At 37.4% G+C, this 27,276-nt stretch overlaps 1 protein-coding gene across 1 annotated transcript; it reads right to left on the reverse strand.

The window, feature by feature from the left end:
* Nucleotides 1-861: 861 nt before the first annotated feature.
* On the reverse strand, nucleotides 862-26,778 carry LOC121313391 (myb-related protein A-like). The gene is made up of 15 exons (XM_041245872.1): nucleotides 26,329-26,778; nucleotides 19,142-19,247; nucleotides 18,875-18,946; nucleotides 17,824-17,916; nucleotides 15,016-15,236; nucleotides 14,542-14,734; nucleotides 12,955-13,029; nucleotides 8,181-8,408; nucleotides 7,345-7,710; nucleotides 6,340-6,479; nucleotides 5,945-6,059; nucleotides 5,132-5,248; nucleotides 4,945-5,052; nucleotides 4,261-4,443; nucleotides 862-3,959 (listed from the first exon to the last, which is right to left on the reverse strand). Exons 1-15 carry the CDS (start codon nucleotides 26,349-26,351, stop codon nucleotides 3,834-3,836), a joined length of 2,166 nt encoding a protein of 721 aa, XP_041101806.1. The 5' UTR covers nucleotides 26,352-26,778; the 3' UTR covers nucleotides 862-3,833.
* Between the last annotated feature and the right edge of the window lie 498 nt (nucleotides 26,779-27,276).

Below are 27,276 nucleotides of genomic sequence, written 5' to 3' on the forward strand. Positions count from 1 at the left end.
GAAGGCAGCTCATTCACAACAGGAAACTGGAGCACCATCGTAGATTGAGGTAATCCTTTCTTTACCAGAACGAGCTACTGAAAACATGGCCTTCAGTGGGCAAGATATCACAAGACAAAATACTCCAATCTTCATTCAAATAATCTGGACTCTACAGCACTATGGTTTCATTTTCTATTATTTGTTTTACTTTTATTAGTTGCCCACATTAAACGTGCCAGTCTAACAGGAATCTTCTTTTAACTTCCTGCCTTGCACCAAGGCCAACAATAAAGGACTACAAATTACTTACAAAAACTACTACAAGTGCTGAGAATTTCTAGAACACAAATTCCTAGATTTTCAGTGAAGACATCCAGTTGAAAAATATAGCCTTCAGTTTAGGTATTGTTGGTGCAGTATTTTTTGGAACCAATAATATGTAATGAACACCAAAAAGGAACTGTGATAGTGTTCACTTAAGTGTGTCTATAATAATAACAATAATCTTTATTTTTTTTATATAGCGCCTTTCATAGTGGACCACCATAAGCGCTTTACAAGATACGAGACTAGGGTGTGTGAACTATGCATCAGCTGCAGAGTCACTTACAACGTCTCACCCAAAAGACACAGCACAAGGAGGTTAAGTGACTTGCTCAGGGTCACACAATGAGTCAGTGGCTGAGCTGGGATTTGAACCAAGGACCTGCCCGTTTCTTTAACCACTGGACCACCCAGCAGTAATTTAAAACAGTAATGTACTGTTCTGTATAAACATCTCATTTATTCAATTCTTATTTTAAAAAAATACAGAAGACCACATTTTGTTGCATAAAGCATTTTATTATTTGATATGAAGTACATGCATTACCACAGCAGTCCTAAATTCTATGGCACGGTTGTATATAAGGCAGCTGATGATCCTTAAATTGTTTAGCAGTACAGAATAACAGCAATTTTGTAGTATTTGGAAGAAAAAAAACAAGATATGTTATATCTGAAATGTAGTAAATAATAATAAAGTGAGATTTCTAATTCATGCAAATTATAACTGCTACATGTACGTTCTACTTGTATCTCTCCAGCCCTAAAGCAAGGAGACAAGACATTCCAACACAAACAAATATATTAAAATGCAACTTAAGATAATCTACAGGCACAAAATTATTACAAAAAATACATATAGCTGTTACCCAAGAGTCAACCAATATCCAAACCAGCGAGTACTGAAATGTATTACAAAGAAGTGGAATGTTAAAGGATTGTTTTTTCTCAGGCTCAGCAGTACATCTTCAAAGCAGTTGCAGTGAACTATGAAGTTAACAGGAATAGGACTATCTTTAGATCAGCTTATTTCTTCCATAAATACAGTTTTAGCTGTATACAACCAAGCAGGTTGGTAAGGAGAACAATGCTGAGGAATGACCTGGGGCTCCAGCGTTTCAAGCAACATGTTTTGAACAAGAAAAGTAGGGTGGGGCTCACCATGAAAAAAACACACCCTTTTAGAGCCACAACTTGGGAGTAAACTTTAGCTACTTTAAAATGCTTTAAATATAGTCATATAGACTAAACATCAGGTCCCCTTATCATTACTTAATGTACATTATTTCAGTTTGTACAATTCTGTGATTTATCAAAAGCAACCAAACCAAGCACTTTGAAAGTGTATCTAGCCACAGCAGGATGTTGTTTTATATTTTATTTTTTAAAAGTGAACTGTGTTTTTTTTATTTTTTTAATTGTCAGTAATTATAGATATTGTTTGACCCCATGGGCTAACTTGAGAACCTTGGTGCCATTTTCTTAGATTGTATATGCAGTGCATGAGATGCTCTCTCTTTCCATCTCTCAGTAGCAGCAAGCATATCCTGCTATTGTTGATAGCAGCACATCTCAGAAGTGGAGAGGAAGAGTGTCTAAATATTAAATAGCTGGAATACACACAACAGTATTATAGTTCTACTTTTTTTCCCTTTAAAATGTCAGTGTTCAATTTTTCATGCACACAATTATACTTAGATAACATTACCAGCTAAAAAAATGTTTTAAAAAAAATCACAAAAGCAAAAACAGATATTTCTTCAAACAACAAAAGTGCAAGTAACCTACATTACAGCAACTGAAGCAAAGTGTTGCTACCTGTACAGAATAACACATTTCTAAATGGGTAAATTAATAAAACATGTAATTTACTACACACGTCTTAGAAATAAACAGTAATACTATCCAGAATATGGATATATAATCATATACCGATTTCAAAAATAAAGATTGTTCTAATGGGCTTGAGATTGTATAAAGAGGCAGTGGAAGATTGATAGATTGATTGATCAATTTTACAGGAGATTTGTGGCAAAATAAAGTTACAAACAAAACAAAAAAATAAAGGACTTAAAAAAAAAATCTATCAATTGCTACATCTGAATTTAATAAGTAATAAATAATTCTGAACCATCCAATAAATATTACCTACAGATTTACACAAAAATGTAATCCAACGTATGCTTATGTCTACATTCTTAATATATTAAAAGGAGAGACTGGCAGTGGTCACCAATTCAGGAAAATAAATAATTCTAGTACCAAACATGATTAATTTAGATAGAAGATTACAACTTGTATGCTATACAAATAAAGTGACAGTGTAATGGAAATATATTGTGTCAAAACAGTACATGTACAGGAAACAACAAAATACTTCCAGATGCCCAACATACATAAATATCTACATTAAGCTTTAGAGCAGAAAATAAATTAAAAAGTACCTTTTCTTCCCAATTTACAACTTTTCCCTGCAGTTACACGCTGTACAATACATTCAATAAATGTCTCGGGTACGAGGCTCCTTAAAGAAATACTGTGAAGTTGATCCAACTTCATTCTGTCAAGCTGAAACACATTCATATTTCATGCTATCCTGTTACTCCTAAATATTGTAGTTGCTCCTCTTCCTTCTGCAGCATACCAAGACCAGCAGTGCAATGTGAACAGTGCCTTTCCTTTCCTCAAGCCTTCTTGAACTATCATTTTCATACACATTTTAAACAGGCTATTGTCTTTAGAAGCAGGACAAATAAAAGTTAAAAAAGCAGCTCCTGGTAGCTTTAATTTATTCATGTGTTCAATAACCAAATATGCAAGCTGTTTAATTTGGCTGTAAAGTATAGTGCTGAAAAATGCCTACATTTTAAAAGTCTGTAAATTCTTAAATTCTTTGCATTGGTATTTTTGTTGATAAAAAGTAAACTAATTATTCTTTGAAGAGTCTTGTGCAATTCACAGCATGAGTAAACAGAGGCCTATGGTAGATGGCTGGCTATTATGGCAGGGGATGGGGGCGGGGGGGTATAGTTATCAGTGACAGGATTTTTGAGAAGAAATTTCCCAAAAAAACAAGAAATTGGGGTGGTGGTGGGGGATTAGTCTGTGAAATACTTAAAAGTGCCAAAATAAAATATGCTTCTTTTGTTAGGTCAAACACATGTTTTATGTAAAGCTTTCTATAAATAAAATGGAAACATTCTTTTTATAGAATGTAAGAGAATGTTCAAGTTGAGATAGATTTCACTCCTAAAAAAATGTTTAAAACAGGCCACCAATTAAGGCCTATTTCCCAACTGTATACTTAAGGATACACAATATTAAAATCCCACACATGTTGTTGAGGCTACCAGAAAACTAAAAAAATAACAGCTTTTATAATATTGATTAAAAAAAAAAACGTATCTAAAGTGTTAAATGTGTTTATATATATACCACGGCCTATATGTCGCGTACCCTGTTCAGGTTTTCTCACTATCTGTAGTGCTAATGTATGCCAGCAGTCTGGCACGTGACACATTGAGTATTCAAAGAACAAGAGCTCTTGATGTACTCCCAGTATTCAATGCATTCAGATATTTCCGGGCTTGTTCTGTCATTATCAGCTGGTCTTCCGTCTTTCCATATACAACTGTTTCCCATTCACTGTTCATCTGTAGAGAAAAGGACAGGATTCAAATCAATGCCAGTCTAGCAAAAGGCTGCTGGTTAAGATAATTATTTCCCAACAGACATTTAAAAAACTAAGCTAAGGGTGTTTAACGTCAAGTAAGTTATTAGCTGGCCAGTAAATGCACAGAACTTCAAACTAAATGGCATACTACTGAGCTCAGAACACAAAAGAATGAAGCGTGCGGGTGTCCAATCAGCAGTTATGTGCTTCTCGAATATGCTGCACTGTAGCAAAACCAAGCTGTTTTAAAAAGCATCCAACACATTTTTGGAGGTCATTACCTGAATGGGTGTCTCAAATCTTGTACTCCTTAACATACAAGGCTTCTCTTTTTTAACAGGTGCACTGTGCTGGTGGGTTATACTGGGCTCCTCTTTCACAGCCACTGGTGAGCACCTGCCTTCCACTTTATCTAATAACGGTGTCATTAATAAGGAGCAGGTGAGCAGGTTTCCAGATGGGGACTGGAATAGAAAGAAAAGTGAGAATCAACAGAGTAATACTATTTGAGAGATGTAAAACTAAAGGCGATTTCCCCAGTCCATTTCATCGACTAAGAAACAAAGCTCAGCACTTTCCCTTTCCTGGCATACTGTTTCAGCTGCAACACTCCGCATAGCTCCAAAGCTACGGGAAAAGAGAACAAATCATATTTCCATTGGTGAAAATACTGTGCTAATGTACTCGATCCCCTTACCAAGCAGTCTTCACTGCTGACTATAGTCTTTATATGTTGTCTTACAACTACTTCAGACTAACTGTGTCTCATATTTCATGCTACACTGAAAATACTGAACTAATATTGGATTTAACTACTTTTCATTTCTTGGCCACTCAAAATTTAATAAGCTTCCATATTCCTAACTATTAAAAAGTTCATACTAACTCATTTAAAAGCCATTGTTGAATTTGTAGTTAACATTAGTGAAACTTAATAGTGTGTCACTTCTGTTTGATCATCTCACCTGTTCATTAGACTGTTGGTCTTGTGAGAATAAGTGGACATTAAGACCTTCTTTTTCCCAGGCATCCAAGACAAGGGACTTCCTGACTTTTCTTGCAGGAGCATCATGCTGTAATACAGAGAAACAAACTCTAACAACAACTCCTTATTATCATGAGCACATTGTGTCCTGTTGGAATTTATCATACCTCTTGTTTCCAGGCCCTGAAGGCTGGTTCGAGTTCCTCTCTGAGAAATATATCCGTTCCTGTCTCCTCCTTCAACACTTCGCGAATGTCTTCTTCCAGATAAGACAGTGGCTGAGGCTGGTAAAATAATAATAATAATAATAATAATAATATGAAGAAGAAGAAGAAGAAGAAGAAGAAGAAGAAGAAGAAGAAGAAGAAGAAGAAGAAGAAGAAGAAGAAGAAGAAGAAAACAAAGAGGGTTCCAATTTCCAGGGATTGAATATGGAACTTTGTTGTACACCACTGTTTAGAAGTAATCTTCTCTGAGCTGACAAATAACTACAAAAATAAACTTTACTCGCCACTGCTCCTAAACAACACCTAAATGATTCAAAGAGACCTTCCTTGGATGGTGAAATAACCTCTAGCACTAAGGTATTATGTATCACGGAACAGTAACTAGAATAACCTTTGACCATTTTATTGTAAGTATTTTTAATGATTGTGCTGGATCTGCACACAAATTCAACTGTTACTGTTATATAAAAAAAGTGGATTAATTTAAGTTCAAGGCTATCTATGAAAATGGCAGTTTTGTGCAGTAAAGCACAATTATTCAAAGTGAATATATCATTTTTAAAATTCATTTCACATTGACAAGTAGGCTGTGTATAAGTGAATATCAAAATATGCCGTGATCATTTTTAGACTCATTTTAGACTCATTTTATATACTCTTCACTCAAACAATAAGGTTATTTCTGGTAGAGACACTATTAAAACTGACACTAATGGCATCCCTAAAATAGGGATATTGAATCTAATTACATACCATCATTTTTAAAGGCCCATACTTCTTCTCTTGTGCAGCAAGTGCATTCTTAAAAGGTGTTGGAGTCCGAGGTGTGGGGGCTAAAATAGACTTTCGGACTTTAGGTGTTCTGAACCTGGAAAGAAAACAAACTGTTGATATGAGGACCTAGAACTATTTTAAACAATCTTCTCTTTTATACACACTGTGCAAAGATTGTTACCATATGCAATCAGCATTGAATTGTTGTCATTGTTACTTGTGGATATATCATGTGTGTTCCGTAATGCTGCTTCTGCTTAGAACATTACTTAGCAGGCATACTAACTTTTCTTTCTTCCACTAGGGAGCTTCTTCTGAAAAGACTCCTAAAAGCTAAAAAGAAATAGTTAAAGGAAATAGGTCTTTTCTCTTACCCTGCATTTTCCTTCTGGCCTTTGGGCGTCGTTTCCTTCTGCAGGGGAGTTGTCACAAGATATTTCTGACCACAAACTGGAGTTGAGGTAAGTGCTGGGTTGTCCAGATTGAAATTTTCATTCCCAGAAATGTTGAAGAACTGGAAAAGAACAGAATACCACAGGATAAAGTATAAAAACTCCTTAAACAAAAAAGTAGTTTAAAACTAAATCTAAAAGCACAACTAGTTACAGCCATCTTCAATAGGAAGTAAACTATGTTAAAATAAATAATAGAACGATGCAATAAATCAACTTTTTTATACTTGTTATACATACTTGTTTTTTATGTATTATTAACTTTTTTCAGCTATGTTCTATTTACTTCAGTTGTTAAGTTTCATTGGTAAGAGGGCACTTGCATTAGGCCACATTTTTCTAAGATGTGTACCAGCAAACCAAGAAAATATACAAGGGGAAATTCTATTTATTTTTCAATGTATAGATACTAGATGTGTGTAACTGCACCAACAGTTTACACGCCATTTAATAATAATGTATCTCAATTTATTGTCTTTGTTGTAACACAGCATTCTTGTACTGTCCAGGACACTGGTGAAATCATTTTTTCTGTTCAGCGAAAGAATGAACAAAAATAAAGTTCAAGTTTAAAAAAATAAAATGAACAGCTGTTTGCTCTTAAACTTGCCAGAAAGTTTTTAACGGAGATACTGAGCAGTATTAAATTGCTTCATCACTGCTGTACTAAACTTTTGGAATCTGAACCAGAATTAACACAAAGGCCATTGAAGAAAAGTGAACCACATCTAAACAAAGTTTAGTCTAGTAGACAACACTTTAAAGAGTGTCTTTTTTGAATGTATAATATATGAATTAGAAGTTGAATTTGTTTTACAATAGCGTTGGATGGATGGATAAAATATACAAAACACTTAACCATAGTGGAAGCGCTTTAGAAAGTCATGGAAAAGAAACAAGGAAATAAATAACTGAAAAAAGGTTTACCTGTGAAGGGGAAAAGGGCAGTGACTTGACGGGAGTGTTTCTTGGTGACATGCCACTGGTGTCCATGAAGGAACTGTTGTCTCCCTCGCTCAAGGGAGAATGGTTTGTCCTCTCCTTTTTCTTCCTTCTCAGGATGGACGGGGGTGTGCTGAACTTGGCCACCACGGGCGATGTTAAAGGAATCAGTTGCATTTGCCCATTGCTGCCGCTACAGTTCCTGCTCATGTGTGATATTGCACTGCCATCGAACTGGTAGCCTAGAATCACACCCTCCTGCTTGTGTGGAAACGGAGTTGCAGTCTGCTTCATCGGAGAGTCCACTTCAGACAGGCTGAAGTTGGTGACATCGCTCCACACAATAGGATCCTGTTCGATCACAAATATTACTACTGGGTCATTCGAGCTCAAAGGGGACCAAAAGGGGGGTCCAATCCTTAGCCTCAATGACTGACATGTTATTCTTTTCTGATGTAAAACCCTTTAAAACAAGCTATTTGTCTAAGGCATCCCCCACATGGAATAAAATGCGGTCAAAGGCCATTACAATTGGCATTTTTGCAAGCTTTGGACACATTCTCACTACGGGGGTTACACAGTGCTTCTGTGGCATCCACATGTAACCTGGAACCATTTTCTCTATCCCATGGTGTTTGTATATCAATAACAAAACACCTTCCTCAGAAACAGATCCACTTGAGCTAGAAGACCCTATCTTGAATTTTAATTTAAAAAATAATCAGTTGTAGTTAAACATTAAAAGGAAATTGTATGAAACAAACACATGCCATTTTTGGTAAACTTTCTCTCACACATGGGCAAACTATGTGAATACTCACAGAATCTATAAGCTCCAGTGTTTCTGCAAACTCTGGGATTGTCTGCAAGGATGACAGCACGGCATTCGCCTCCACTGCCAGGAACTTGCTGGGAGACGGCTGCTGGGGGACAGCTGTGCTCGGGGGCTGCTCGGCTCGGCAGTATTCCATGCTTTGGTCCTCTAGACTGCTCACTGTAGTATTTGTTATGCAGCCGCTACTGGACCAGCTACTAAATCCTTCACTCTGCTGCAAACAGGAAAAACCAGAAGACAGTTAGAAATATGACTAGTTTATAATCTGGAAGCAGTGGGACCACTGGGAAACGAGTAATTGCAGCCATTGCATACTACAGCATCCTACTTTAATGGCCGACAGTAAAATATGCATACAATTCTGGCTGGAGACCAGGATTTCATGGCACTATGCTGCCAACACATAAAGCTCATTACATTGTCATGCATACAGAATGCCCAGTCCTGTGTAACACACTACACGATGTTGAACTTTCACACGCAGTTATCCTCAGCACTCTCCTCTTCAGAATTCCGGTAAAATCTGTCCAAGGTAGCAGCTTGTGCTGTAGGAGATGGTGCACGTCTCTTAGAAACAGGCCTGTTGGCTAGCTGGACCAGAGCTCCCAGTGAAGTTAGCAGACAATTGGATGAGTAATTTTTGATGAAATGTTACCCTTTTAAGCCTGGCAAACACTGCTGCAAATTCTCCAGAAAACTTTCCTCATATTCGCTTAGAAAATCATGCAAATGGCCAACTTCCTCAGTGTGAAATGTAGTAAGCAGCACCAAAAGATGCTGCAGCCTCTTTTCATAAACCAAAAGACTAACCGATACTGAAATCATCGAGTCTGTGTGGAAGAATGGATGAGTGAAACATATAAATATTTTTGACGGCTCCTTTTAAAATAATTTCTACACTTGGGTTATAAAGGAAGGATTTTCTTTCCCATAGGTTGCACAAATCTTAATTTTTATCAGATGGGAGTGTCAAGCTGCTGGAGTTAGAGCAGGTTTCTGTTTATGATCAACTTGTTGCTAGAAACATTTCTAGAAACACCAACTTGCCCCGTTATACCGGTGTAAATATTTATATTTATATTTATTTATATTTATATTTAGAGAGAGAGAGAGAGAGAGAGAGAGAGAGAGAGAGAGAGAGAGAGAGAGAGAGATTGGAGTCAGTGATTGGAAATCCTGGCCTGTGATTGGTTAAACCTTCATCATAGGAGGAAAAATACATTGAACTAATGCCCTAACATCCTTACGCCACCGGCCAATAGTCTCGGTCTGTTGTGTGATTGGTTCACATCTCTGTCAGTCACACCTCTTTTCAAAGGAACGCCTTTCTCACCTACACTCTTCACAAGAGAAAATGGCTGAACACTGATTCTGTGACTTAACAAAAAGTGAATAACAAAACATACTACGAAAGAAAGATGCTCCACACACTAAAATGGTGATTAAAACATCACTGTCACACTGTTTTCTGAAATTCAAACAAATTCAACTCAATGATGAAAACAAATATGATGAGCAGGATATAAACTGGATTATGCAGCAGTCGGCAAACCAAACAGAAAAAAACTTCGCTAACTATACAGTATGAACTTCCAAAACATTTTCTAATGTTTATTTATGCTATTTATTTATCTATTTATGCTATATCAGCAATATTTAAAACAAAATCTATAAAGTTGTATTTACTATCCAACCTCTACACCACTTTCAAATTTTTCACTTTTAGTTGCCTTATAGCCTGGAATTAAAATGCATTAATTTTTTTATTTTTTTTTTTATTTATCTACACATCCTACTTCCAAGTAAAAAAATATTGTAGAAATTTGAAGAAAATTAATTAAAAATAAAAAGTGAAATAGCTCAGTTGTAACCAATTGCCTTCAAAATAACACACCAAATTAGTGGCCTCCACCTGTGTTAAACTGTTGTGATTCACACGATTTCAGAATTAATTCAGCAGTTCCTGTAGTTCCCTCTGCTGGGTAGTGCATTTCAAAGCAAAGACCCAACCATGAGCACCAAGTCCCTTTCAAAAAGAACTCTGGGACAAAGTTGAAAGTCACAGATCAGGGGATGGGTAAAAAAAAAATATCAAAGGCCTTGAATATCCCTTGGAACACGGTTAAGACGATTATTAAGAAGTGGAAGATGTATGGCACCACCAAGACCCTGCCTAGATCAGGCCGTCCCTCCAAACTGGATGACCGAGCAAGGAAACTGATCAGAGAGGCTACCAACAGGCCAATGGTCAAAGCAAGACTGGTCAAAGTGTGCATGTGACAACAATATCCCAAGCACTTCACAAATCTGGCCTGTATGGTAGGGTGGCAAGAAGGAAGCCATTACTTAAGAAAGCCCACCTTGAATCCCATTTAAAGTATGCAAAAACACCATCCCTACTGTGAAGCATGGTGGTGGCAGCATCATGTTATGGGGGATGTTTCTCATTGGCAGGGACTGGGGCACTTGTCAGGACAGAAGGGAAAATGAATGGAGCAAATTACAGAGAAGTCCTCGAGGAAAACCTGCTGCCCTCTGCAAGAAAGCTGAAACTGGAACGGAAGTTTACCTTTCAGCATGACAACGACCCAAAGCACACATCCAAAGCTACACTGGAGAGGCTAAGGAACAAAAAGGTAAATGTCCTTGAGTGGCCCAGTCAGAGCCCTGACCTAAATCCAATCAAAAATTTGTGGCATGACTTGAAGATTACTGTCCATCAACACTCCCCAAGGAATGTGACAGAGCTTGAACAGTTTTGTAATGAAGAATGGTCAAATATTGCCAAATCTAGGTGTGCAAAGTTGACCTAAGCCAACAGACTCACAGCTGTAATTGCTGCCGGAGGTGCTTCCACCAAATATTAACTCAGGGGGGGTGGAGACTTATCCAATTATGATCTTTCAGTTTTATATTTTTAACATATAATTTTTTTCTCAATGAAAACTCTTTTCCCCATAACAGTGTGGAGTATGGTGTGTAGATATGTGGAAAAAAAATCCTCATTTAAATGCATGAAACTCTGAGGCACTGACACAACAAAATGTGAAAAAGTTCAAGGGATGGAGACTTTCTATAGGCACTGTATGTATGTGTGTATATATATATATATATATATATATATATATATATATATATATATATACTGTGTAGTATATATATATATATATACTGCCAGTATTATTTTTTCATATTTGATTCAAGTGCACCTATCCAGATTATCTTGAATTAAAATAATCCACCTGCAGAAATGCTCTTGTTATCAAATTCGTAATCTCTATAAACAAACCGTGCATACTCTTCCTGTGCAACATTAGGAGTTAATAGAACACTCACTGCAAGGCACAAGCAAGCCATTAGCGGGACCAAAAAGCAAAGCTAAACATAGCTGAATGAGTGAGATGGAAATGAGTAGACTAGGCAATCTACAGAGCTATGGGTGCACACACACAGTCCTTACACAGGAGACTCGCTTTCTTCCAACTTCATTCTCAGCTGACATAAGAAGCAGCTCAAGTTCCTTAATTCTTTGTTCCTTATCAGGATCATCATCAAATGGCTGCTGTAATAAATATGTAAGAGAAGAAAGAAAAGGAAAGGCACGGGGAAAAGAGAGACAGGGAAACAGTTGGTTTATTGACATGTTATTCGGGGTATAATGTAGCAAGTTGGCTATAGCAGAGTTTTCAAAGATGTGGAGATTACCAACCAACAACTGCTATTGCAGGTGGTGTAAACATACACACACACACACGCACACACAGAGAAAAAGAGAGAGAGAGAGAGAGAGAGAGAGAGAGAGAGAGAGAGAGAGAGAGAGAGAGAGAGAGAGAGAGAGAGAGAGAGAGAGAAATGCTTATCTAATTGTGACAACATGTTGTATGAACATGCCTTGGTTCCTGAGGGTATCAGAATCTACTTCTGCCTAGAATGGTTGGGTTAACGAAGACTATATCTTCAAAACACTTTTGAAATTCTATGAACATTTGTTACAAGGGGTTAATCTACATACTGCTATTGCAGGTCAGTGACTTGCTTTTTCACTTTACTGACAGCTGATTGTCAGAGCTAACAATTAATGACAATCTCTTGTGAACTACTTGTCAGTGTTTTTATTAAACTATTCATAAGCATTTGATACAATAGCCTATCCTATATTGTACATATCTTGCTTGGAGTTGCATCCTCTTTAGCTTTAATATGATCTTCATAACTCAATACAGACTTAACATGCTGTTAACACTGAGGTATGTCTTTGTGGGCCCTGCTAGTTATGTTTTTTTTTCTAAAGACTGAAGTACTACTGTTTTTAAACATTCCTAGCAGGTCTGTGTTAGCAGGACTAATTAGAAATGACTGTAACCTATGGGGTGCAAGCACAATAATTTGCCTTCAAAGAAATCACAAAGAACACAGTGTTCACTTCAATCTGCTATTATGGCTTGGTTATGTATTCCTTTGACAAAACAAAGAACAAACTTGTCAGGAGAACAGATGATGATGCATCAATGATAACTCAGATATAGGCCAGACTAGAACTTCAAAAGATAAAAAAATACAATACAGATTGTTATGATACACAAGAAAAAAAAACTAATGGAGGTTTTGTAGATTGTAAAACAAGTTTAAAAAATAAATAAATAAATAAATCAGTGGAAAGGAGGGATTACACTTACAAATAGCCATTAATAGCCATCCATACTGAATTCAGCAACAGAAGCTTACATTATTTGGTATATCAAATACTGTGGTACACTTACTGGAAAACACACTGAAGTGTCTTGAATACCCTCCATGCAGTTTCCATCTGCTGAACTAAAGGAGTACCCAGTAATCTAAAATAAAATAAAATAAATAAATAAACACAACTCATGTTAACAGGCTGAAGTTTGAAACTGCATCTGTTTACCCCATTCTACATTAGAAAGGACTAGAAAACCTCATGAAAATGTCCACACTTTATTTTCACTTTGACTTATGCTCCGTAACAAAAGTTAATTTGATGTGTTACTGGTAAAAGTACCTCACGTTAGCCATACATTAAAGTTTATCCTGAACAAATGAAACTGTGTGTTGAAAGGTGGGCTCCTGTAAAGGTTGGTTCATACTTTCAACATCAGTCGAGGGTCTCCGACCCTGTGCGAATGGTCAGAATTACTTCATCCACACTGTTTTGAAGTATGTTTTTTGGAAGATTTTACACCCTTTTCTCATGCATCTGCAACCTAAAATCGCATAGAGTCGGAGAATGTTGAAAAATGTCAACAATTTGCTGCACAGCTTTCATAGCTGTATGCGCCTGATGTATCACATTCATCTGCGACAGAAGTATGAACCAGCCCTTACTTTAAAACAGTAAGGGTATGAGGATTACTAACACTGTGGCAGTATAAACAGGCTTCATACCAAAGTGAAAATAAAAACTGGAAACAAAAAGATTAACAGCAACTGAAGTACAACTTTTTTTTAAATTCTATTTATTTCATGGGTGGGAGCCAGGGCTGCGAGAGGAAGGGACTGTTGTGAAACTTGGGATTTGAGGCTCGGCCTCTAGAGCAGGGGAGACACAGAGGGAAAAGGATGGGTCGGACTCCAACCAAGAGCCTTCCCTACTGAGTCGAAGCTGGCCCTAATGGCCTCCAGGCCCCTGAAAGGACAGTCCTCTGACTTTTCGGAGAGTCGTTATAGGCTCGGCCTCACGACTGGGTCCCAGTTAGTGACTGGGGTCAACCCTAAGAGGAAGGAATGGCTCATACGAAGCCTTGACGTAAGGAAGAAAGAATCTGAAAGAACACAAATAATTGTTAGTTATGAGACTCGAGCACTAAGAGTATGAGGGCCACATCCCAGGACGATAAAGGAGGAAGTAACAGAGCCTTCTTTCATGAGGCAAGACATACAGCGCATGAGCTGTGAAAGAATAGTGTGGCCGATGGTCCTCTCTGACCCAGAGGGGACCGACACAGGCACGCGGCATATGAAAAAAGTGAGGAGGAAGGAGGAGGTAAAAAGCAAAACGCAAGAGAAAGAGCTGAGCTGTGACTGTGATTAAACAGGGAGTCAATGATGACAGACAGGTGAAATTAGTCAATGATAATAGGCAGGTGAAATTTGAAAATAGCAAATCTCTGGTTCATGACCCCTGAATTTCACAAGTTAACATTTAATGTAAAGTTCTTTTTTATTAGTCCTTTTGAAACAATGGATGGCGTGTTCTTGGGTAGAGAAAAAAGAAAAGGTATTGTTCAATTGTTATATAAAGCCAAGAACAAACACAATTATAGTTTTTCTTTTAACAGCCATTTCTAAAAAAAATAAAATAAAATAAAAAAAGATTCATAATTTACCTGAGCTGGAAATGCCATGACAAATTGATTGTGTGTTTGTAAGGAATCCTGGTGAGAGTAGGTGGGAGTAGAGCATCGTTTGGAGGCAAGTTTGGATCTATTTAGGGAGTTTGACTTGTCTTGCAAGTACCCTTCATCTTCCACCTTCCTCCGCATTGTGGAGTTCCAGTGGTTCTTGATTGAATTATCGGTCCTAAAATTATACATTATAAATAAAAATGGTTAATGTTTATATTGACATATTGCATAACGATTTCAAAATGTGCCAGTCTAAGACAGAAATATATATATTTATACCCCATAAAAAAACTCATTTACCAGCAATAAGAATTTATTATCTCTCCCTCTGAGCAAAAAATAATAGATCTAAGAAAATGTGGATGTTCTGTTTTATTGAACGTCCAAAATTTCAAGCATTTTAGAATTCAACAACTGTACTTCAGACAACAGAGCCTACAAGAAAATGCGGTATACCTTCCAGGGAGCAATTTAGCAATTTCTGCCCATCTGTTTCCTAGGCGTTTGTGGGCTTCATAAATGACACGGTCCTCTTCCTCAGTCCACGATGACTTCTTCACCTCAGGGTTCAGGTGGTTGTGCCATCGTTCCCGGCACTGTTTGCCAATTCTGCCATGGAGGTGCTTGGCGATAACAGACCAGCGCTTCGGGCCGTACTTGTACACAAGTTCAATGACCTGTTGATTGACCAGCACAAGGAGAGATTGAGAACTAAACCAACAATGCAAGGGAAAATAAAATAATTTAATAAGTATGGGCTGCGACAGCTGATCTGTCAATAATTAAAATAATAGTATATGCATGCATGCATGTACTCCGCTGGAGAATAGATTATAAACTGGTGTTTTTTTCTGTGACCTCTGAACAAGCAGAGCGTACAGTAATTACCTCTCTATGCTTACTAAAACCAAAACCACCAACCTTAATTCACTCCCACTCAGATGTGATTCCAGCACTGTGGTACAGACTACTGTCATTATTCAATAACTGTTCTACACCTGCCAGATCTGAACATGTGAAACAAAGTGGTTCTCACACAAACATTTCATTGCAACACAGACAGATCTGACAAACTTATGGGATGGAGCCAAACAGGCTATACTTTGAACCCTGATTACTACTGAGTGCAAAAACTCTATAAATTGAAGTCTTATTCAGAATCAAAATGCTTTCTCCACTGAAAGACACTAATAAAAATAACAGAAGATTCTAAGGTTTTAATCTACACTGTGATACACAATTTAACAAAGATAAATATACAAAGTTTATTCTACATTACAATGTAGTTATATCTAGGGGTGCGTCTAGATATAGGAAAAAAATCGCAATTGGCTATCGGCAATTTTTGTTATTTTAGCCGATAATGTGCACCAATATTCATGCTGTAATTTCTACCAGCACAGAATTTAATGTTTGGTTTGGCGCGCTTACTAATAATGCATGAACAGTGAGACAGTAATTTTCCCTACAGTCCTGTGAGCATGCAATCAACCTGCAGTAAATATGTCTCAAAAGAGCGGTGTTTGGATTTTTTTTAACTATTTAAAGACAACAATATGATAGCTAAGTTGTGCACAGCAGAACAGACTTGATGCTACATTAATTTCTAAAGTTTTAATTTTAGGTTGAATCCTAAATAACATTGATGGTTTAAGTTATTATTATTATTATTACCGGATTCTGCCAAGTCAACGCCCTGGTTTGAACGGCAAATATGTGTCTGGGTTTAAACAGTGTGTGATTAACTAAGCTTACATCTGCCTCGCACATTTAATTACCAGCAGAAATTCTATTTAAAGTGACTCATCACAACAGCACAATTAATTTAGTGTTTTTTAAATATACTGACCATTTAATAGCTTGGATTGCTAGTATTCAAATAAAAATTTGAATGTATGTTTTGTCTTAGTACAGTATGTGTATTGCAATGTTCATATCAGTTTCAAAATCAAAATATGCAAAACAATTGAAAAGCACAGACACTTCTTGATTTATATGTTTGCATGTTTTTTTGTTTTTTTTTTATCAACTTGGTATCTTGCACCAAATATGAATTCATATTTTTTGTATGCATTCTTCTTGCAGTTTCTGAGTGTGTTTTCATTTTAAAATATGCATATTTGGCAAAATAAACTTTGATTTATAGAAGATTTGGATTGCATGTTTTAGTTTAGGAAACATTTCATAATATAAATGCAGCAGGCAACATATTTTTACTTCCCAGGCATTCAATCAAAATCAGATTTGAATGCAAAAATGGATAACTTGCAATTAATGCTTTTTTGCTGCAATTTTGTAGAAATACTAAAGTACAACTAAATACTAAACACTGTAAGGCAAGCTACACCTTAATTAGTTCTTTTGTCCATTCTAGAAAAATATAAAAATAGTTTAGGCCAAGCTTTGCTGTCAGTCATGTACCTGATGTAATACTAGGAATACTATGAGCATATTTAATGCAGTCACACCCAGAATGCATTGTACTCCCTGCCAACAGATTCCCTTGATCACAGCGCAGTTAATATTTCAGAACAACATCTTGTAACAGTAACATGCACTTAATCTCTGAGGAATAATGCAATGGACATATGAAATAAAACAGTGGATTCCTGTTTTCTCTAAATACCCCCCCTGATATAAATAGTAAAATTGTGATTTTCTAATAGTACAGTAATCCGTCATATATCCGACTGCGGTGGGACAAGAGTAAGGGCAGACTTGTAAAAAGGTGGTTAAATGAATCCAGTTTTAATACCATTATACATAGCTGTAATAATTACTATATTCACACAATTATTGTTTTGAGATTCAGCTTGTATTAGGAAGCTCCCCTAAATCCCTTTTTAAGAAGGATACAGGATATTAATGCTTGTGATAGATGCCGTGTGGGTGCATGTATTCACTGCTGAGTTGCAGGCAGGAGATCGAGACAGAGGTTGAAGTTAATAAGCCCCGCAGGCAAACAGGATTTCTTTACATACTGAACAGCTCACGAGACACTACCAGCAACGGCAGCGCATGGAGCACATACGACACAGTGTAGGAAAACTTTGGTAAGATCTACAATTTCTGAACGAATCTCATCTGTTCAATAATAAACTAATGTTGCTGAAGAACTTGATCATGGCAGAGAAACAGTTAGGGCAGATATGTAACGGCAGGATACGCAATGGCTTACAGTACTCAAAAAAAATATGTGTGCTACAATGGAATAACCCAGTGTGTGGGTCCTATTTCCACAGATATACAGGACAACTTACTCACCCTTTGATCCTCCTCTTTGGTCCAGGGTCCTTTAACTAGCTCTGGATTGAGTACCTTCTGCCACCGATGCTGACACTGCGCATCGGTCCGTTTCTATTGTAATATAATTAAAACAGATTTCAAACTTAGGCGTCTCAAGCACTCAAACAAATTCAATTCCATATAGTCTCTCTTTCTTCTAGATATGAAATTACAGTATGGTCTGGTCCAAAACATTCAGTGTAAAATGTGTAACCCTTTTAAAATACACAGCTCGGGGCAGTGCAACTTATGGCTCTTGAGCCGTACATGGCTCATTGAACACTTCTGATTTTGACATGAAGGTTCCCGTTTAAGGCAGTTCATGCGTTTTTCAATTTCTTGACTGCAGTACTTTTAATTCAGCTTTAGTTTTAAAGGTTATAGTCTAAAGCAGAGGTGCCCAAACTGGGGGTGGGGACCGCTAGAGGGGCACTGGATGGTTTCAGGGGCCCGCAGCACATACAAAACATTTTTCTCCTAAATTACCGATGAAGAAATGCTCCCCAGACAAGGGGATTAATTAATTTACACAAATGCTCCAGTTAGGTGCTTGGGGTTATTTCAAATTTAACACTGACACTACCTTGTGCCCGCGCCAACTGCATGTACCAATATATAACAAAGGGGGTGATTGTAAGCAGAAAATAGGCAATTATACTAATGCACTTGATAGTTATATAAAATTATTTATTTATTTTTTCTGCCAATGTATGGTTTTTCAGTAGAATGAAAATCGTAGTTCTTCTACTGGTACAACGAATAACATCTCACTACAGATATCAAAATCTACATTTCGAATAGTCAGCATGCCAAATGTCATGGGGCGGGGGCCCTGAGCCAAGAAAGTCTGGGAACCCCTCATGCCTCTAAGAACACAGTGGTTGTCAGCAATGGTGCTTCAAGCCAAAAAAGAGTGGACAGCTCCGCACTCCTGTTTCTTCAGGTGATGTGAAAATGAAATTCAGATCTGAGTTGTAATAGTTAAAGCCAACCAAACATAATACATAGGATATAATATCTAGTCACTTACTGGAAGGTCATTTGAAATTAAATCCCAAGCTTCTGGTCCATGTTGGTCTACCAACCTCTTTAGCTTCTCATCCTTTCAACATAAAAAGGGGGAAAAGTTTGGTTTTACTTCCTGCCGCAAACACAATTGCTCAGCCCACCATTTTATTAATCTGTACTATTTATATCTTTCTATTTCTATCAAAGCACAGCCACATATCCAAAATTCAGGGTTTTCAAATCATGTGACCTTTACCCGCAAATTACAAATCAGGGAGCACACACTTACCTCTTCTCGAGACCACTTCACTTTGCTCAGCAATCTCTTATTATTCTTCAGCTCAGCAGATTTACAATCTTCATCCTGAAGGACTCCTTCATCTTCTACATCCTCACTGTCAACAGGAGAGGCATTTTTCAAGCGGAGATAAATATTTGAAAAGGAACAGGTTTTGTTGAGCAAAAGTGTCAACTTTTCTCGCACTGAAAGTTGCAAACATGCCGGAGCAACTTGGAAAATGCACGATTCCCGCAATCCCGCGCTGAAATTCAAGCCCTAAGCACAAATGATTGTTTAAAAACTTTCCTCAACATAGTAGTGTTTTCCTCCAGTTTTTCAGCCAGAGTGGAAAGGGTATGTTTTGTGGCAAGATAGGTTCACGGAATGACCCGCTGGCTCAGAGTTAAATGAGTAAAAAGTACACCAAACAACTGCCTTTGAAAAGCACTGTAATTGCTAATTTGCCCTTAGCACTCTACATTATAGCTGCTGGTGTCTAAGTTTTGTGGCCTGTTTGCCAGCCACACCCTTACCTCTACACATGTTCTCTCATTACAGCCCAGATCCACCCACAACCACTCAAGTACATGACACCAAAGTAAATTTCCAGGACTGCAATTAAACAACAGCTATAGGCCTAATACTGTAGCTGTACCAACGCTCGCAAACACTGCTTAACATGTGACTCCAAACCAGAGTTCAGTGTGGATACTGACTACTGAAGGCTCTTAAAACCAATAATAAGATTTATTCTGGCAAGTGGAATCTCTCTGCCATTCACTTTCATTGGGATTCCAAATCCTGTTATCTTGTAATAAAACATTGAGTTACATCTCAAACAAATATAGCAATTCAACTGACAGCATAGCAACAGCAGCCAGCATTCAAGCTGAATGACTGATTTGACTGAAGTCAAACAGAGTAGAAGCAGCACTAAACTGTTTATATATATATATATATATATATATATATATATATATATATATATATATATATATATATATATATATATATATAATGAATAAACCATGGAACTTAAAACAGGGAAAGACCAAACGCCTTATCATAGAACTTCAAGGCACACAGTGTCCTAGGAGACAACAGTCTCCCTTTCTTGTACCACTTGGAGACTGTACATTCTGTGCTCTCCCTGTAGATACTGCTTAAATATATGACAACACTCAGAAACATCCACATTTGTTTGGATATCTGTGACAGAAATATAATGAATCTTGGTTGTAAATCTCCCTCCCAACCTGTGAGGGTTCAAAGCAGCGAAAGTAGGGTCGTTTGGACAGACTGGCCCGACAGTTCATTTCCAGGGTCGGGAAGTCAGTCAGCCTGGAAGAAAGCGAGACTCCGTTTGCAAGAACATATTGACCTGGAAGTGAAACGATGTAGCAGCTGCACATTGTAGAGAGAGCTGCACTCATTTACCAAGGGGTCATGCGCGACAGCATAAAAGGGGCCAGAGAATTGCAATCTATTCCTTCGCCTGGTTTTTGTGTTAGAGACTGGAAGGACCATGAGAGACCAAGAGAAAGCTGTATTTAAAAATATATTTCTGAGTGTTTTATTTGTTTGTTCGTGTCTGTTAGTAACTGTCCGTGTTTGTAAACCACCACGCGGCTAACACGTATCCGGAGCTGTCACCTTAGGTCAGCACAAAAAACTGGATCAACAGTGCACAACAGTCACTATAAATAAACTGTTATCACCCACCACAAGCACTATCGCACGCACCTGGACTGGTGACTGTGGCAAGTATTATTGTGAGGCGGATAACGTGTGTTTATTGTTTAGGCCTGAAATCCGTGTTACTGTTCTCCATGTTTTACACATTGTTGTGTATAACCAGACCAGGATTACAAAAATAAAATATCTTTTTTTCAAACCGGATTACAAATTGTCTGTCTGTGATTATTCCTGCACTGCATCACCTCTGCACCTGTTCACAATCAGCAGACACCTTGCCACAATATCCTATAAATGTAGGCCCCATTCATTGCCTCACTGCCAAGCTGTCATGAAAATGGGAATTCGTTGTTCAGTGTCTTGCTTCATTGAAAAAGTAGTCTGGAGAGATAAGAAAAAAAAAAAAAAAAAAACACAAGGAGAAACAATAAGGCTAATCTGAGGATTCTGAAGGGTGCTGTGCACCGAATAGCTTTGAGGGGACATACAGTTTATGTGGAACTATCAGCGAGAATATTGATCACCTCTAGCAGTATCCCGCCAATCTTTAGCCAGATTATTCAGGTGCCTAACTGAATAAATGCTGGAATTCTCCACTTATGTAATGTGCCAAGTAGCTGGAAAACAATGAGAAAGGCCTCTTCTGTTTTCTAACAAAGCTGGCCTATGATTAAAGGATTGCAACATAACTCTCACAGGCTGGTAGAATTACAGACTAATCTGTTTGAAATGAATGTTTAAATTTAGGTTCTGAATTTAAGAAGCGTCTACAGTTTGTTTTTAAATAATCACAAGGAGTATGGAGTATTGAATAAAGGTAGACTTGAAGGAACAGTGGAACCTGCCACTGTTACCTACAGGGTGCACTCAGGGAAAAAGTTGTTGTACTGTACCATAAAAGTTTTACATGGAAGAATTAGCTTTTTTTTTTTTTTTTTTAAATAATTTTTTTCCCCTTACATTTATCCATTTGCTATTTTCCTGTTCCTCCGATATTGCAGTTCAATTATTTGTCCTATACTGTAGCTGTTGAGGGTAACTGCAGTTACTAAACTGAGACTATTTTTGAACCCTATGGTACAGGGTGTAAAAAGAAAAACAAATACACAAGCATAAGTTTAAACATTACAAAAGCAGCTTTCCACTTTTACTGACAGTAAATCAATTAAATAAAATAGACAGTTAATTTAATTTATTAGATTACTTTGAAAGAACCTCAAAATTTGCTGAGGACAGTATGAAGCTAAAGTAAGTACGCTTATAGAGAAAATGCCATCAGTTTGAAAAACAGTATTAAATAGTGTGGCAGAGTAGAAGTAGGACAGGTAGTGGGAGGGACTACATTCCCCAGAATGCCACGGGAGGATCCAGAGAGGAACACCTGGCTCCAATTGAATTAATGAGGCCCCTCATGGAAGCTTTTTGTTTATTTATTTTGTTTTGTGTTTGATAAAAGTTCCTGTGCTGGGTCAAGTGTTTTTAAAGGGTGCAAATGAGCCTGAGTACAGGGCTTTGCCACAATAGCTAAAGCAGATCCCAAGGTGATTTAAAGCGTTAAAATCTCTTCAACATGGAAGCACAGTATATCAAAATGTGCATGCTCCTAGGCTTCAAGGTGTGGTTAGCTGGTTAGAATTCCATATGATATTGGGCAGGGATTATTCTGAAACAATGGGAAAACTGGTGCAAAACAACCGTCTCCCTAAGAAAGTTTGTGTTATCAATGGTTTCCTACTTTTAAAAGGCAGACACCGGTACTTTAGACTTACCAAAGGAGGTCTAAAACAGTCGTCACAATAATACGATCGCTATTAACACATCACTCGCACATCGCAAATTAGACGGTTTCTCAGGCATGGAAAAACTTTTATTGCATAGTTTGCATAGTTTATTGTGAGTTTGATTAGCCACAGTGTATATGTAACAAGCTCAGACATGTCTTATTAAACTCCTAGTAAAACCAGGAATGGATCCAATTGCTATGCACTGGGAGTCTTATTTCTTTCCCTGTTTCTTAATGGTGGCGATTAATAAAAACCTTCAACACTAATTTGAATATCTTTTTAGAAATTAGTTTGTTGGGGAAGAAAATCTCGCCGCGCATCAGCGACCCCTGTGGCTGATACGGCGCCTGTGGTTCTGCAGTGGAGCCTCCAGATCTGTGTTGTCCTCCGGCACTATAGGTCTGGCGGCCTTGCTGTGGATCCACAGCGTGTAAAATGATGGATTGGCAGGAGCGCGCTTTGGAGGACGTGCGCTCCAGACTCCGTTCCCCAAGTCGATGGGGGGGTTGCGAGCGGCGAGCCGAGGACACACATAATAATTGGGCACACTAAATTGGGCAGAAAACCGGGGTAAAAAATCGGAGAAGAATTAAAAAATAAATAAATGACCACTTTCATGACACGTTTTAAGCCACAATGTAAACAACTGGAAGAATTCAAGTAGACAAACTAGTAGATGGTTTTGAACTGTTCTAATATGAAATGGACAATTCAATAATGTTGATTATCGAATAGAAAATTTTAAAAGAACCATGTTTCAACTTCATGAATCATGACTTCCTCGCTACTTTTTTTTACAACAAGCTGGTTGTAGGATTTGAGAGGAACAAATCATTTCAGTCACACAGGGGCTTATTTTTTGTAGTTGAAAACACATGTTACTGTACAGTATAGTGAAGTATCATGAGAAAACACTGAACCCTAAAACATTTCACTGTTGAAAGTTCCAGAAATTGCTGGATTGCCAAGCAAAGAGTGGAACACATATTGACAGTGTTCTTGCTGGTTATCAAGCCATTTCTTCTTTTGTTTTGTTTTTTAAACAATCCTCAGCATGTAGCAGAACCAGCTTGTCCAAGGCGCCTTCCAATTCCTGTTCAAAACCAAGCCTAGGTTAGCAAAGAACATTTCCAAAACCAGTGGCTCTAAATACAAAATTCCAAACCCACATAAAAGTCAAGACTACACTATTACATGTGTGTCTTTATTTGTAGGCCCCTAGCATTCACGTGAGCCTTATTACAGTTCACCATGGTATTTCCCATTCATTTTGCAGCTTTCCTATGCTCTGTATATATTGATAGTTTCCTCATGTTTTTTAATATGCTTTAGCATACCGCTCTGGGCTTTACAATGCTTACCATGCTTTATTACACATTGTTTCTGTATGCTTTTACCATGGTTAATGTGGTGAAAAACACCACACCTAACTGACAAAATCCAAACAACCAAACCATACAGCACAACTTTCCTACAAAAGAGCATACCACCATAACCATGAAAAGTACCATATGCACTGCATAACTCACAATAAAATAAAGTCTTCCATTGAGCTGGCCTGCATTTCTCACATAGCCACCATCCCACTCAGCAGCAAACTCTGGAACTGCCACAGGAAGGATCTACACTTACAGGCTGGCTCACTGATCAAAAGTCATGCGCAACAGTAAGACTTCTCTGTTAGGACACTTTCTTTTCTTGAGCCTCTAACATCACGTTTGACACCCTGTGCCTAACGACCACAGGATGAATGCGTCCTCAAAAGCAATGCAACAATCTGAAAAATATAACAACTACAAAGTAATTCACAGTAAATTCCATACCTTGACTATTATATCTAAGGGGTTATTTTAGTTACCAATGACAATGTTCTACAAGTCCAAAGGAGATGAACAATGAGCAACTGGTAATAATGACATGCCAGATTTTGTAAAGGCTTAACAGGTTTACAGATAAGAACATAAGAAAGTTTATAAACGAGCCATTCAGCCCATCTTGCTTGTTTGATTGTTAGTAGCTTTTATTGATCCCAGAATCTCATCAAGCAGCTTCTTGAAAGTTCCCAGGGTGCTACTGAGCAACGATAGTTGTTTCTAAATAAGGAACAGACAAGACGATGAACTTGCACTGAAGTGAGAAACTAGATTATAAGGGGGAATCATTTGGCAGGGTCATATATTTTGTTCATCAAATATTATTTCATCGGTTACTTCAGTTTGTGTTACACATTGAACTAGTGTAACCCAAACTGAATGTACAGTAGAGTAAAGCCACCTCCACATTTCTGTGGATTTGCATAAAAGCATCAAAACTTTAGACCACATTTTAACTTGGGGTTTTTTGTGCATTAGCAGGTGACAGCTGCTTAAAAGGGACACACAGCAGAGTTTTTGTTCCTTTTAGAATAACTGAAAATATAAGGTTATGTTAAGTAAAATAACTTTCATTTGGCGAGTTTACAAAAGCCATTCTGCAGCAAGCTTTGAAGTCTGGATTTTTTTTTTTTTTTTTTTTTTTACATACTGAACAGTACTGAAAAGTTATCAGAAGAGACAAATGTATATAACCATGATGAAGATTACCAAAGTAAAGTTAGCCTTCACCAAATGGAACTGTAGGTGATTTCCTAGAAAAGAACACTAAAACAATATTTTTGTATAGTCCATTAACAGTTTAATGTACTTATTAAAACTGCTGTCTTTCTCACTCAGACGCATTTACACTATTTTCTATACTCTGATTGAAATATTACTCTTCTCGGGGATGGGGATGTAGGGATTCTGTATTTTTGCCCCCAAAAACAGGCAGCACAAGGTAACTGTCAGTAATCTTTAAAAAGCTTGTATTATTATGATTTAGTGCTGCCGGTCAACTACTGCACAATCTAATAGGAATAAATGTACTATATACTCATCATAAAACTGACCAGGTTTTAAAACTGTATTTATCCAGGTTCGAGGGACTTTTGATGCTAAACTTATATACATATGCTTATAAACATAATGCTTATGTTGTAACAAGCTTCTAGCTTCTTTACATCAACACATAACCACTGTTTTACCTACAAGTAGCTATATTACTGTACTGGAAAATAAATATCTGAAGCGTATACACTGAATATTAGTTGAAATTGTGCTCTTAATTAGATCTCTTTTGTCAAAAAAGGCATTGGCATGAATCGGCTGTCTTGCGCGTGTTCAGACAAGCAGGTGCTGATGTGGCAATATGTTGTTATTATTATTATTATTATTATTATTATTATTATTATTATTATTATTATTATGACTACTAGATCATCCGCCAAATGCCATAATAATAATTGGCAGAAAACAAAATGTTTTTTCTTTTTTTTTAATGGCCTTAGTAATTGCAATACATACACCACATATGCAGCACAAAATGATTTATGTAGAAAATCATATACTGTAGGAAAAACAAATAGTTTAAGTTAGCTTAACCTTTGACAATATTATTATATAATTGGTACATTACAGTAAAAGTATGGTTAAGTAACATTGGTATATAAATTAAAATACACTTGTATTATTAGATCCACCATTTTTACTAAAATACATGTCTATGTTATATAACTTTATATAGTTATATACATTTATATAATAAGAGCAAAAATCAAAAACAAATTAGACATTTTAAGAATATTTCTTTTGATTACAATGCACAAATAAATGCAGCACGTACAGTAAACAGCAGACTCACCTGCGAGACCTCACGCTGGCCATAGTGATGAGCTTTCTTTCTGGCTAAATGATAACAGCAGCGAGGACCAAATACAGAAAAGCGCACGATCGCCTATCTTATCTTAGTTCCAGTTTTATGAATACATATACAGAACACACTGGCTGAAATCCACATGTAATCTGTAATACCCAGGCGCTGTCAACCAACCCTATAATTGCAGTTTCGCTCTGATCCCGAGATGTCAATTATGTCTTTATCTCTGACACAGGGACAGTATCCGATGATCTTATACAATGCGATCTTCTCTTAGATTAATCTAATTAAGTTGTGGAGTTTCCGCGCCGTGTCTGTGGATCCCGATTAGCGATTTTACACATATTTTCGGCTATTGTAGCCTGTCTCGATCACTATTCACCCCTCTACTCTCATATACGCTCTTTCGATTTCGTAGTTCAGGTTTTTCGTCCATCCCGCCGATTCTCGCGCCCAGCCTCCTTCTAGAACTGTATTTGAATCTGCACACGCGGTTTCTTTGCTGATTGGACAGTCTGGTTGGGCGTCTGGGGGAGGGGCGTCTGACGCCATGTGAAGGATTGGTTGAATTGAAGGAGATTCACAAGACACACTGGGAGTTGTAGTGTATACTGTGAAAGCAAGCAACGTTTGAATACTTTATTGTGCTCAAACACTTTTTAACAAGCTGCCCAAATCGTTATTAAAAAAAAAAAAAAGAAACCGCCCCCTACAACAAACCTGACTGAAAAAATTGCTGGATGAGAAACGTATCTAAAGCTCGTGTTTCAAAGGTGCACCCCTCGACTAAAAACATTACGTTTCAATCTACAAATACAGCAGTGCACATGTTTGGTTTTTGTTCTTCTTTTCTTTCCAATTTTGTCATGTGGGAACTTGTAATTTATAGCCAAAAAAATGCGTTTATTTAGTTTCATTTTTCTAATGTTTTAG

This window comes from Polyodon spathula, chromosome 3 (genome assembly GCF_017654505.1).
Source record: "Polyodon spathula isolate WHYD16114869_AA chromosome 3, ASM1765450v1, whole genome shotgun sequence".
Classification (NCBI taxonomy): Eukaryota; Metazoa; Chordata; class Actinopteri; order Acipenseriformes; family Polyodontidae; genus Polyodon; species Polyodon spathula.

Coding starts and splice junctions, on each gene's coding strand:
- LOC121313391 (XM_041245872.1), bottom strand. CDS start 26,351: ATGGCCAGCGTGAGGTCTCGCAG. Junction 14,735..15,015: donor GCTAAATTGCTCCCTGGAAG/GTATACCGCATT, acceptor GTATAATTTTAG/GACCGATAATTCAATCAAGA. Junction 13,030..14,541: donor TCATGGCATTTCCAGCTCAG/GTAAATTATGAA, acceptor ATTTTATTTTAG/ATTACTGGGTACTCCTTTAG.